Genomic DNA, 14,343 nt, shown 5'->3' with positions numbered 1-14,343 from the left:
CACTTGGGCTCCAGGAGTCCAGGCGCAGCAGTTTTGGTGCATCGGCTTAGTTGCCTCAAGCCATGTGGAATCTTAGTTCCCCAGGCTAGGGATCAAACTTGTGTCCCCTGCATTGAAAAGCAGATTCTTAACCACTGGGCTACCAGGAAGTCCTGGTGTTTTATTGTTATATTAAAATAGTTTTGTCACTCTCTGCTCCATTATATTTCAGGTTCCTCAAGGGGTAGGGTTATGTCTGTTTGTCTTTGCCTTTGCTTGTCTTTCCTTTATTTGAGTACAGTGCTTTGAAAATTTTCTGTTTTTAACAAATGTCAAAGAAATGATGAAGTGGCATTCACTTCACCTGTGATAGTAAAATACATAGTTAACCTTTATTCTACTGTTTCAGTAAAAGAGGAATAATACTTGTATTGAAGTATGCCTAATGTTCTTTTTTCCAATTTCTTTTTCAGTTTAATTGAGATATAATTGATAGCATTGTGTAAGTTTAAGGTGTACAGCATGATTTAATATATATATTTAAAAGGATTACCACAGTAAGTTTAGTTAACATCAATCATCTCATAAAGATGAAGAAAAACAAAAAAGTTTTTTCTTTGTGATGAGAGCTCTTGGGATTTGCTTTCTTCCCAACTTTAAAATGTACCAGACAATAGTTAACGATAGTCATCATGTTATATTTTACATCCCGAGTACTTATTTGTCTTATAAATGGAATTTTTGACCAGTTTTATCCACTTCCCAATCTCCCCAACCTATGCATCAGTAACCAGAAATCTTATCCCCCTATGAATTTAGTTATGTTTTGTTTTTTAATATTCTACATATTCTTTGAATTACTATGTTTTGTTTTTTAAGATTCTACTTATAAGTGATATCATATTTGTCTTTTAATTTCATGTAGCATAATACTCTCAGTGTCTATCCATGTTGTCACAAGTGGAAGGAATCCCTTATTTTTATGGCTGAATAATTTCTCATTGTGTACATATTTTACAGTGGAATATTTTATGCATGCACACACACACACACCCCCAGCACTTTCTTTATCCATTCCTTCATCTATGGAGGCTTAAGTTGTTTCCATGTCTTAAGTGTTGTGAATAATGCTACATGGGAGTGCAGATGTTTTTTCAACACACTGAATTAACTTCCTTTGGATGTAGTCTCAGAAGTAGATTCTAACTTGTATGGTAGTCTATTTTTAACTTTTTGACGAATCTTTATATTGTTTTCTATAGTGGCTAAACCAGCTTACATTCCCACCTATAGTGCACAGGGTTCTTTTTTTCTTCTCATCCTTGTCAGCATTTATCTCTTGTTTTGTTTGATGATAGCCATTTTAACAGGCATGAGGTAGTATATATCACTGTGGTTTTGATTTGCAGTTCCCTGATGTTGAACATCTTTTCATATACCTGTTGGCCATTTATATATCTTCTTTGGAAAAATGTCTACTCAAGTCCTTTTCCTGTTTTTAAGTTGGATTTTTTTCCCTTGCTATTGAACTGTATGAATTCTTTATATTTTTTATTTTTACCTTTTGTCAGATATATGATTTGCAAATATTTGGCAGTGTTTTGCATTGTTGGGGAAAGCTAGATGCTTACCCTCATGGTCTCACTTTCCTGCATGGGAAAAATTGCTGACTGACAGGTTCTCTCTTGCCACTGTGCTGCACTGTCTTGGGAGAGGGAGTACTGTTTACTTGCTAAGTCATGTCTGACTCTTTATGACCTCATGGACTGTAGCCTGGCAGGCTAATGGCAACCCGCTCCAGTATTCTTGTCTAGAAAAGGGGGTGACATGGATAAAATGAAACTGTTTCTCTTCCTCAGTGTGTTCAATCTGGGATATATATATATATATTTTTTTGCTTTAGTGGTGTGCTAGAACTTCTCTTTTGGACTCTAGAACTTCCACAGAGGTATTCTCATCTATGGATGATTGTCAAAATCTGTGTTCTTGTTGAGGAGGATGGTAAAAATGCCTGTTCTCCGATTTTGCTGAAATCACTCTACCCTTCTTCCTAATATGAGTATTTAGCATTATAAATTTCTTTCTTAATACTGCTTTGGCTATGTCCCATATATTTTGATATATTGTGTTTTTGTTTTCATTCAGTTCTTACAGTTTTATATTTCTTTGAGATTTCTTCTTTGACTCATTGATTATTTAGAAGTTTGTTTTAAATTTTCATGTGTTCAAAGATTTTCTTGTTGTCTCTCTGTTACTAGTTTCTAGTTTAATTACATTGTAATCAGAGAATACAATCTTTATGATTTCTATATTTGTCTGTGGGATACTATTAACAGAAATACCATAGACTGAAAGGCTTAAATAATAAATATTATTTCTCACAGTTCTGGAGGCTCTCAGTCTGAGATCAAGGAACCAGCATGATAAAGTTCTGTTCAGGGTCCATTTCCTGGCTTGTAAACAGTAGCCTTCTTGCTGTGTCTTCACATGGCTGAGAGAGACCTCTGGTTACTTCATCTCCTTATAAGGGTACCAGTACCATCATAAGGGACTCACCTCTATGACCTCATCCAAACCCAATTTCTTCTCAAAGGCTGTACCTCCTTTAGCCCCACCATACCACATTGTGGGTTAAGGCCTTGATATATGAATTTTGGGGGGATAATAACATTCAGTCCATAGAAATTTGATCTTTTGAATTTGTTGAGGTTTTCTTTATGGCCCAGGGTATGGTCTGTCTTGGGGATGATCTATAGATGCTTGAAGCAAGTGTATGTTATGCTATTGTTGGTGTACTGCAAATGTCAATTAACTCTAATTAGTTGTGTTGTTCACATTTTATACATTTTTGCTGACTTTCACCTTGTAATTTTATCAGTTGCTGAAAGAAAAGTGTTAAAAAACCCCCAATTTTGTTTGTGTCCTGGCTCAGTTCTGTTTCAGTTCAGTTCAGTCGCTCAGTCATGTCCGACTCTTTGCAACCCCATGAACTGCAGCACACTAGGCTTCCCTGTCCGTCACCAACTCCCAGAGGCTACTCAAATTCATATCCATCGTGTTGGTGATGCCATCCAACCATCTCATCCTTTATTGTCCCCTTCTCCTCCCGCCCTCAATCTTTCCCAGCATCAGAGTCTTTTCCGATGAGTCGGTCCTTCACATCAGGTGGCCAAAGTATTGGAGTTTCAGCTTCAGCATCAGTCCTTCCAATGAATATTCAGGACTGATATCCTTTAGAATGGACTGGTTGGATCTCCTTGCAGTCCAATGGACTCTCAAGAGTCTTCTCCAACATCACAGTTCAAAAGCATCAATTTTTTTGTGCTCAGCTTTCTTTATAGTCCATCTCTCACATCCGTACATGACTACTGGAAAAACCATAGCTTTGACTAGATGGACCTTTGTTGGTAATGTCTCTGCTTAAGTTTTAAAAAAGTTTCACTGACATACAATTTATGTACTATATAGTCACCCATTCAAAGTGTACAATTCTATGGTTTTAAATATATTAACAGTTGTGTAACTGTCACTGCCTCATAGTTTTAGAATATATGTATCAACCCCCAAGCAGCCATTATACCTGCCCTCTTGGTCCCATCAGCAAATTCACTAGCTCCAGTCAGTCACTAATCTACTTTCTGTTTCTATAAGATTTACCTATTCTGAATATTTCACTTAAATGGAATCATGTAATACATGGTCTTGTGACTGACTTCTTTCACTTTAGCATAATGCCTTCAAAGTCCAACCATGATGGCAAAGCAGTGTGGGAAATGTAGGTTCAATCCCTGGGTCAGGAAGATCCCCTGAAAAAGGATATGGCAACCCACTCCAGTGTTCTTGTCTGGAAAATTCCATGACTGGAGGAACCTGGCAAGCTACAGTCCATGGGGTCACAAAGAATTGGACACAACTGAGTGACTAATACACACTCATGTGTCCTAGAATATACCAGTACTTAATTCCTTTTTTACTGCTGAATATTTTGTTATATGGATATATTTTATTTATCTATTTATCAGTTGATGGAAATTGGGATTGTTTCATTTTAACTTATGAATAATGCTGTTAAGAATATTTGTGTACAAGTTTTGTGAGGATATATGTTTTCATTTTTCTTGATTATATTTAGGAGTAGAAGCTGGGTAATATGGTATCTCTGTTTCATATTTTAAGATACTACCCAACTGTTGTCCAAGCCAACTGTACCATTTTGGATTTCCACTATCAATGCATTAAGGTCTTAATTTTTCTATAACCTCACCAATACTTGTTGTCTCTTTTAAGATTATAGTCATCCAGGGGGATGTGGCACGGTGCATAACTGAGTTTTGATTTGTATTTTCTTAATGGCTAATGGTATTGATCATCTTTTCATGTGCTATTGGCCATTTGTATCCATTTTGGAGAAATATCTACTCAAATACTTTGCCCATTTTAAAATTAGGGTTCTGTTCCGTTACATTCAGTCACTCAATTGTGTCTGACTCTTTGCCACCCCATAGACTGCGGCACGCCAGGCCTCCCTGTCCATCACCAACTCCTAGAGTTTACCCAAGCTCATCTCCATTGGTCAGTGATGCCATCCAACCATCTCATCCTCTGTTGTCCCCTTCTCCTCTGGCCTTCAATCTTTCCCAGCATCAGGCTCTTTTCCAATGAATCGGCTCTTTACATCAGGTGGCCAAATTATTGGAGTTTCAGCTTCATCAGTCCTTCCAATGAATACTCAGGACTGATCTCATTTAGGATGGACTGGTTGGATCTCCGTGCAGTCCAAGGGACTCTCAAGAGTCTTCTCCAACACCACAGTTCAAAAGCATCGATTCTTTGGCGCTCAGCTTTTTATAGTCCAACTCTCATCTTCATACATGACTATTGGAAAAACCACAATATTGATTAGATGGACCTTTGTTGACAAAGTAATGTCTCTGCTTTTTGATATGCTGTCTAGGTTGGTCATAACTTTTCTTCCAAGGAGCAAGCATCTTTTAATTTCATGGCTGCAGTCACCATCTGCAGTGATTTTGGAGCCCCCCAAAATAGTCTGTCACTGTTTCCCCATCTGTTTGCCATGAAGTGATGGGACCAGATGCCATGATCTTAGTTTTCTGAATGTTGAGCTTTAAGCCAACTTTTTCACTCTCCTCTTTCACTTTCATCAAGAAGCTCTTTAGTTCTTCTTCACTTTCTGCCATAAGGGTGGTATCATTTGCATATCTGAGGTTATTGATATTTCTCTCAGCAATCTTGACTCCAGCTTGTGCTTCATCCAGCCTGACATTTTGCATGATGTACTCCGCATATAAATTAAATAAGCAGGGTGACAATATACAGCCTTGACATACTCCTTTTCCTATTTGGAACCAGTCTGTTGTTCTGTATCCATTTCTAACTGTTGCTTCCTGACCTGCATACAGATTTGTTAAGAGGCAGGTCAGGTGGTCTGGAATTCCCATTTCTTTCAGAATTTTCCACAGTTTGTTGTGATCCACACAGTCAAAGGCTTTTGCAAAGTCAATGAAGCAGAAGCAGATGTTTTTCTGGAACTCTCTTACTTTTTCAAGGATCCAGCAGATGTTGGCAATTTGATCTCTGGTTCCTCTGCCTTTTCTAAAACCAGCTTGAACATCAGGAAGTTCATAGTTCATGTACTGTTGAAGCCTGGCTTGGAAAATTTTGAGCATTACTTTACTAGCGTGTGAGATGAGTGCAATTGTGTGGTAGTTTGAGTATTCTTTGGCATTGGCTTTTTTGGGGATTGGAATGAAAACTGACCTTTTCCAGTCCTGTGGCCACTGCTGAGTTTTCCAAATTTACTGGCATATTGACTGAAGCAGTTTCACAGCATCATCTTTTAGGATTTGAAATTGCTCAGCTGGGATTCCATCACCTCCACTAGCTTTGTAGTGATGCTTCCTAAGGCCCACTTGACTTCACATTCCAGGATGTCTGGCTCTAGGTGAGTGTGAGTGATTACACCATGGTGATTATCTGGGTCGTGAAGATCTTTTTTGTACAGTTCTTCTGTGTATTCTTGCCACCTCTTCTTAATATCTTCTGCTTCTGTTAGGTCCGTACCATTTCTGTCCTTTATTGAGCCCGTCTTTGCATGAAATGTTCCCTTGGTATCTCTAATTTTCTTGAGGAGATCTCTAGTCTTTCCCATTCTATTGTTTTCCTCTGTTTCTTTGCATTGATCACTGAAGAAGGCTTTCTTATCTCTCATTGCTACTCTTTGGAACTCTGCATTCATACGTGTAGATCTTCCCTTTTCTCCTTTGCTTTTGGTATCTCTCTTTTCACAGCTATTGGTAAGGCCTCCTCAGACAGCCATTTTGCTTTTTTGTGTTTCTTTTTCTTGGGGATGGTCTTGATCCCTGTCTCCTGTTCAGTGTCATGAACCTCCATCCATAGTTCATCAGGCATTCTGTCTATCAGATCTAGTCCCTTAAATCTATTTCTCACTTCCACTGTATAATAGTAAGAGAATTGATTTAGGTCATCCCTGAATGGTCTGGTGGTTTTCTGTACTTTCTTCAGTTTAAGTCTGAATTTGGCAATGAGGAGTTCATGGTCTGAGCCACAGTCAGCTCCCGGTCTTATTTTTGCTGACTTTATAGAGCTTCTCCATCTTTGGCTGCAAAGAATATAATCAGTCTGATTTCAGTGTTGACCATCTGGTGATGTCCATGTGTAGAGTCTTCTCTTGTGTTATTGGAGGAGGGTATTTGCTATGACCAGTGCGTTCTCTTGGCAAAATGCTATTAGCCTTTACCCTGCTTCATTCTGTACTGCAAGGCCAAATTTGCCTGTTACTTCAGGTGTTTCTTGACTTCCTAGTTTTGCATTCCAGTCCCCTATAATGAAAAGGACATCTTTTTTTGAGAGTTAGTTCTAGAAGGTCTTGTAGGTCTTCATAGAACTGTTCAGCTTCTTCAGCATTACTGGTTGGGGCATAGACTTGGATTACTATGATATTGAATGGTTTGCCTTGGAAACGAACAGAGATCATTCTGTCATTTTTGAGATTGCATCCAAGTACTGCATTTCGGACCCTTTTGTTGACTATCATGGCCACTCCATTTCTTCTAAAGTACTCTTGCCCACAGTAGTAGATATAATGGTACTTATTTTTTAATATTGAGTGTTAGGAGTTCTTTATGTGTTCTAGATACAAATCTCTTATCTGAAATAAGATTTTTAAATATTTTCTTCCATTTTTTGAATTGTCTTTTCAGTTTCTTGATGGTATCAATTGTAGTGCAAAGTCTATAATTTTGATTAAATTCAACTTCAAGTCTTAGGAGAAATCCTAGTTTGTCATGACATATAACCTTCTTTATATTCTGTGAGATTTGGTTTGCTAGTATTTTGTTGAGGATTTTTTTATATCTATATTCATATCAAAGATTGGTCTGTGGTTATTTTTTGGTGATTGTTTTGTTCTTAGGCTTTACATGTTTTAACCAACTCCATGTGAAACCTTGGAGCCTATATGTCTTTCTGACAGGTTAAGCTATAGTTAGTCAATTTTGCCATTTTTCCAGTCTCTCTTCCAAGCTATATTTCCTCACTCACCAAATTTTATGAGGGAAAAGATAAGAATATCATGATTTGGTATACCCTACTTACAGGGTGGTGGCAGGCAGACACATGGATAAGGACAAAATTCACATGGTTTTTCAATGAATCTCTTATTTTTTGATTTCTGCTCCTTCAGGGGAATCTTTTCTTCATTTTTACATTTTGTCTTTATGTCTCTTATGTTTTACTTATTGGCATGGATAATTAGTTCTTTACTGGTATGGTTGTTGTGCTTTTTTGTCCAGATGAGAGAGACGAAAGTGATTAAAATTTAGTCATTTTCCCTCCATTTCCTAGGCTTCTTTTTCCTGAACTGCCTACTTATCCCCTCAGATCTCTTCTTATCAAATCCAGGTATATTAGTAACAGTTGTTCTCATTATTATATGTATTTACTTTCGCTAGTACCATGTAAGTAATGATTAGGGTAGGAGCCATACTGAGTCAAATCAGCCCAGTACTCTGATCAGCACAGCACAAACCAGATAGTACTGTGTCTTTCCTGATGAGCCTTCACTAGAATTGGAAGATTATGGCCATATGGCATGTTTCTGTCGTTGAATTCATTTTTGCCAGTTCTTAACCACTTTCCTTTCCTCTTTCCCTTTGTGTTTTTTTGTTTGTTTAGAGAGAGGAATATTTTATAATCTGGATTCACGCTTCCACACTTACCAAGAAGTTTGATCTACTCTATCAATTATTTTTTTGACATCTACCTTGTTATATATTTTTAATTTTTTATTAATTGTGAGCTGAAAGAAGGCATTAAAGGTTTATTACTGTTTTGTTTCTCTTCCTCTTGAGTTTTCAGTCAGTTTTACTTTATGTGTTTTGATGAAGACTATTTATTGTGTAAAACTTTATACTGATTAATTGCTCCTTGGAAACTGTTATCTTTTATCTTTGCCCTTTTTGCTTTGAAGTGAGCTTTGCCCGATATTTCTGTTGTGATCCTTTCTTTTTATACTTGGTTGTTTTATATGTTTTTGTATATTTCTTATTAACCTTAATGGAGTCTTTAATATGAAAAATCTCTTTAACAGCTTAGTTTTCCTGATAGTATTTATTGATATGATATATATTTTAAACTTATTCTTGTGTTTCTAGAATGAACTCCAGTTGGTCATGAAGTATTTTTAATGTGATGCTACATTCTGTTTGCTAATATTTTTATTTAATACGTTTACATTGATATTTATAAGATAGAATGGTTGTAGTTTTGTTTTTAAATTCATGGTAAAAATATGTATCATTACACTTACCATCCATCTTAACATGTTTTAAGTGTATAGATTAGTAGTTTTAAGCATATAGATATTGTTGTACAGTAGATTTCTTTTTTTTTTTTTAAATATCACATTTAAAACTTCTGAGTATTAAATAAAAGTAACATTGGTTAAAGTACCTGGCAAATAGAAAGCACCTAATAAATGTTTGTTGATTCTCAAACTGAATGTCTTTGCGAATAAAAATGACAAATGCATCTATATGTAACTAATTTATAACAAACAAATATAAATTATTTCACAGTTTTAATGAACAGTGTTTCATCTTTAAGACAACAGTTCTTTAACCATTATCAAGATTGCTTTCAAAATATTTTAAGGCACTGAAATAGATGCATGCGTAATTTCAACACAATTAAGTAAAATGAAAACTACTCTAAATGACAGAAGTATATAAAATAAATAAGATCACCTTTATAACTTGGATAATGCATAGTAATTTAACCAATAAATTAAAATTTGTAAAATTCAATATGTACTTCTATATAATAGGCCTAACAATGCTTTTAAACTGATTGAGGCCAGTTTTCAAACAACTACTTAGGTCAAATTGTATTCACACCGAAGATGCTGGCTTATTTTCAAGTTTGCCTTCCTTTGCAAAATTCAGTTTGTTTTCTAAAGTCAACATGTTTGGACTATATTAGACATTTAATTAACAACTTTAGAATTTTAAACTCACATAAAAAGCTTTATGAGGTGGTTCTCACCTTAGAAAACCTTTATGAATATCACCCGTGTTAAAGTTTTCACAGTTACAAAAATGAGGGTTATTGTTGATGACAGGTCTTTCTCTAAAGAACTTCTCACTGTGGTGTACTCTACATGTACACCCAAGAAAACTTCCAATATGTCTTCTGGATAATAATTATGGTAAACTGGAAAACCCACAAGGGAGGCTTTTCTATCCGTATGAGAAAACAAGAAGCCCCTTCATATAAGTATATGGAGAATCATAAATTGACATATTTATGCAAAGGAAAATTATAAAATGCTTCATGATAGGCCTATATGAAACATTTTCTTACAGAGTCTTGAAAATATATCAGCAATCATCTTATGTATGATCTTAGCATCCCCTCACTTTTTTAAGAATGCCATTATTTTTGTTTCACTAGCAAGAGGGCTCTATCATGGCTGTAAACGTTACCGACAATAAATATTTTCTGTTTTGTGTCTGTTTATTTCTGAGGGTGAGTGACTAAAGGAAAAGGTTCTCCTTTGTTCTCCCCCTCTCCCTGATAAAATGATAGAACTCTACCATGTGGAAGAGTTCTGAGAGCTAGAAAAGCAAACATTCTCAAAATGGATTTCAAACGAAGATATATCTTATAAACCAGGTCATCTAGTTATGTGTCTATTTCCCTTTTGTTATCCCTGAGCCTTTAATAAAAGCCTCATTTAAATACTGCAGCCTTGTCTCAGCTGTACTTATAGAAGATAAAGCACACGTTTTTCTCATGATCAGTTCAGCATTAAGGGGTAGGGGGAGGGAAAGACAGTTTAAGAACAAACTGTGGGGGACTAGGATAAAACTTAAAGGTCTAACAGCCCCATTTCAGTTGGGTCTTACACTGCCATGGTGAAGCATGCAGGTTTTATTTTCCTAGGGTGGAAGCTTAGTACAGGATTTCCTGAAGATAGGTTCTCGTACTACATACCTAAGAATTACTGGAGATTAAAAATGAAGAGATCTGGGACCCATCCCAAATGCAATGAATTGTTAAAATGTGTGTGTGGTAGGTGGCAGGTAATAGGCATTCTGAAAAGCTTTCTAGGTGATCCTTATGCATTAAGGCTTGAAGATCACTGCAAATCATTGCTTTACAAGATTAGTTCTTTCAAGGGGTCTGCAAGGTCAAAACTATTTTCATAATTATATTAAGATGTTATTCTTGCTTTTTTTTTTCACTTTTTCATGAGTGTACAGGAGCATTTACTAGAGGGGACATGATGTGTGATATTGCAACAGACTTAATGTGGAAGCAAATGAGATCCCATCTGTCTTCTTTAAATCGGACAGTAAAGATGTTTTCAGAAAATAAAATACAATGCCACGTTTCCCACTCTGTCTTTTGACATTTTATAAAATTGACATTTTTCATGAAAATGTTCTTTATGTTGACACATGTTTTTAGTGAATAAATATTTTATAACCTTTTATTTTAAATATAACATTAATATGTGCAACCCACATAAACAAAAGGTCTTGAGACCAAAAAGTTTGAGAACTGCTCTTTCCAGCAGGCATCCAGTACCCTATGAATATTACTGCTGATAGGCACGGTTGCTTCATTCCTTGGCACACTCAATGTATATTTTACTTTAAATATCATTCAACAGATCATCTGCAAAAAGCTCCTTATTTTCAGGCAAGAGGATTTAATCTGACAGTGAAATACTGAAGTCAAACCAGTTTTAGTTAAAAATCTAAGATGTGAAGCAGGTTTTCCTTAGTGACATCTGAACGTAATAAACAATCCTTTAATATGTAAACAGGCCAACTGATGTATGAAATAGAAAACCACACTTCACATGACGCATTTTAAAAATGTTAATTAGCAGTGTGACAACATCAGCATTAGATTCTACATGAGTGGTGTCAAACGGCTCACTCCAAATGTCAGCTAAAAACAAACGCCTAGTTTTTGAAAGAAAATAAAGTAGGGAATGAACAGGTTCCTACAGAAAAAAGAATTCTTTTAAATCTACATATTTTGAAAATGTTGAAATATGAGTCAGCACATTGATACTGACATTATACTAAGCTACACAATTTTATTCTTAAATGAAAGTACATCCCAGATATTGTTAATATTCAACTGTTGGAGTATGCAAATTGGGAACACTTCTGAGGTTTAGGTAAAGCTGTGGTAAAAGCAGACCCTTTCAGCCTTATATTGTATCTCACATATAAGAAATATATATCTCACATATAAGAAATATATATATATAATATAAATATTATAAGAAATAATATGAGAAAATTATACTGATGCTTTTAACGTGCCACATACAATTTTTTAATGTATTGCCATTTAAAAAATCTGAGACAGCTAACATTTAAACACATCATTGCTGTTTGGGAATGATATCTGAATGAAAGATGCTATGCACATATTTCCTACTTTATACCATATTAAGATTTTAGATGATATAGTTATTGAATATATCTTATGTTGAATAAATGGTATTTGAAAATAAGTATATTTTTCTTTCTGAGTAGCCTTCTGGAAAGAGTTCACTGAATATAGTTTCCAGTAATAGTTTACTTTCCTAACTTGTACTTATTTTAAAATCTCATCAGCAGGGAATTAAACAGTGCAAAACCCAGCAAATCTGACTTTCCCTTGTTTTGATTTGCATGTCCACTTATGACCATCATTTTTGGGGAAACTTTCCATTTAGTGTATCGAAAATAATGCTATGAAAGTTCTTTAAAAGGTTCAGTGGTTTTTTTGAGTCTCTGAATGATTACAGCATTCTGTAAATCAGCTTCTTCCAGTGTGAGTGTTTCATCTAGCAATTTGAGGAAAGGAAGAGCAGTTGCCAGGGAAAAGGGAGGACTCCTCTGAGATCCCTGGTATTTTTTGATGAAGTCTTTGATGTGGCTTATCCTATGAGAAATGTTAAATTTCTGGACAATCCTTTTCCCATTGGCTAACCAGATCTGTATATTAGTGATGGGTTCCAGATTGTTTAGTGGGGCAGCAGACAACTTATTTTTATTCTCAACTTCAATATTCTTTGCTTTAGAAACAATTTTTGGTGTAGCACTTCCCAGTCTGTGACCTTGTCCTGAGAAGGGCTGGAACACAGGCTTTGTTGACAAACATACTTCATTTTTCTTTTCTTCAACTTTAACATCCATCTCCTCTTTATCAAAAACTCCCTGTAATTCTAAAGGTAATTCCCCTTTTTTGATGGAGTTCAGAAACTGTTGACTTGCACCATCAGAATAACTTCTGAAATCATCATTGACAGTGAATCCATTTTTCCGTAATTTTATACTTACATCTACCTGTTTCTTTTGTTCAGTGGGAGACAAACATTTGGCACCAACCTTCTGAGCTTCCTCAAAAAGGCTGTCAACAAAATATTCACAATTTGTTTGCTGACTATCACTAAGAGGTTGGTGGTCAGATCCTGTTTCACAAACCCATTCTTCCTTTATACTTTCAAGATTATCTACTTCTTTCATTCTCTTTTGTTTTACTCCGGGCGTGGCCGTTGGAGGGGGCTGTGCCGCGCCGCTGCCTCGTGGCCTCGGTCTCAATCTGCTCAGGGGCCGCGGGCACCGCCGCTGCAGGGCTGGAGCCTCTCAGACGAGGAGCACCGCCGCCCCCAGGCCCAGTCGAGCTCGGCTGTACAGTAGATTTCAATCTAGAACTTTTAAACTTGTAAAACTGAAAGTCTAAATTCATTAAACACTACCTTCCAACCATCTTTTTTCTCTGTTTCTATGGTTTTTAATTCCCATTCATTATTTGTCTTTCTGTAACTGGATTGCTTCAGTTAACATAATGTCTTTAAGATTCATCCCTGTTGTAGCATGTGACAAAATTTCCTTCTTTTGTTCAGTCCTTGAGTGGTGTCCAACTTTTTGCAACCCCGTAGACTGCAGCACACCAGATTTTCCTGTCCTTCACCATCTCATGGAGCTTGCTCAAACTCATGTCCATTGAGTTGGTGATACCATACAATCATCTTGTCCTTCCCTCCCTCTCCTTCTTCTCTGTGTCTCTCTCTCTTCTTCCCTCTCTCTCTCTTTCTCTCTCTCATTACTTTTTTAAGGCTACCTAATATTCCATTGCATGTATATACCACATATTCTTTTTTCATTCATCTGTGATGAAGATTGGGGCTGCTTTTACCTCTTGGCTATTGTCATTAATGTTTTAATGAACAGAGGTATGCAGATACCTTTTGGAGATCCTGCTTTGAATTCTTTTGGATATATATCCCAAAAGTGGGATTCTTGGATCATATGGTAATTCTAATGTTAATTTTTTGAGGAACCACCATACAGTTTTCCATAGCAACTGTACCATTTTTCATTCCTACTAATAATGTGCAAGGATTCCAATTTCTCTGCATCCTTGCCAACACTTATTTTATATTACTTTGATAGTGGTCATCCTAATGAATGTGAAGTGTTAGCTCATTGTACTTTTGATTTGCATTTCTCATATAATTAGTGATGTTCGGCATCTTTTCATAAGCTTGTTGGCCATTTCTATATCCTCTTTGGAGAATTGTCTGTTCACATCTTTTGCCCATTTTAAAATTATTTGGTTTTTTGGCTGGTGCACTGGGATGATCCAGAGGGATGGGATGGGGAGGGAGGAGAGAGGGGGTTCAGGATGGGGAACACATGTAAATCCATGGCTGATTCATGTCAATGTATGGCAAAAACCATTACAATGTTGTAAAGTAATTAGCCTCCAACTAATAAAAATAAATGAAAAAAACATTATTTGGTTTTTTGGTTG

The 14,343-nt window shown here is 36.1% G+C and overlaps 2 protein-coding genes across 3 annotated transcripts in view; one reads left to right on the top strand and one right to left on the bottom strand.

Moving 5' to 3' along the window:
* SYCP1 (synaptonemal complex protein 1) overlaps nucleotides 1-14,343 on the top strand; it is a 129,716-nt gene that overhangs the window by 99,038 nt on the left and 16,335 nt on the right. The gene's annotated exons all lie outside the window — the stretch shown is intronic.
* Nucleotides 12,013-13,067, bottom strand: LOC133040185 (UBX domain-containing protein 2A-like). Its single transcript, XM_061119936.1, has one exon. It carries the CDS (start codon nucleotides 13,050-13,052, stop codon nucleotides 12,276-12,278), a length of 777 nt encoding a protein of 258 aa, XP_060975919.1. The 5' UTR covers nucleotides 13,053-13,067; the 3' UTR covers nucleotides 12,013-12,275.

Source organism: Dama dama, chromosome 20, assembly GCF_033118175.1.
Source record: "Dama dama isolate Ldn47 chromosome 20, ASM3311817v1, whole genome shotgun sequence".
In the NCBI taxonomy this organism is placed as follows: domain Eukaryota; kingdom Metazoa; phylum Chordata; class Mammalia; order Artiodactyla; family Cervidae; genus Dama; species Dama dama.
The sequence above is the reverse complement of the archived record's forward strand: the minus strand, read 5'-3'. Positions and strand labels throughout refer to the sequence as shown.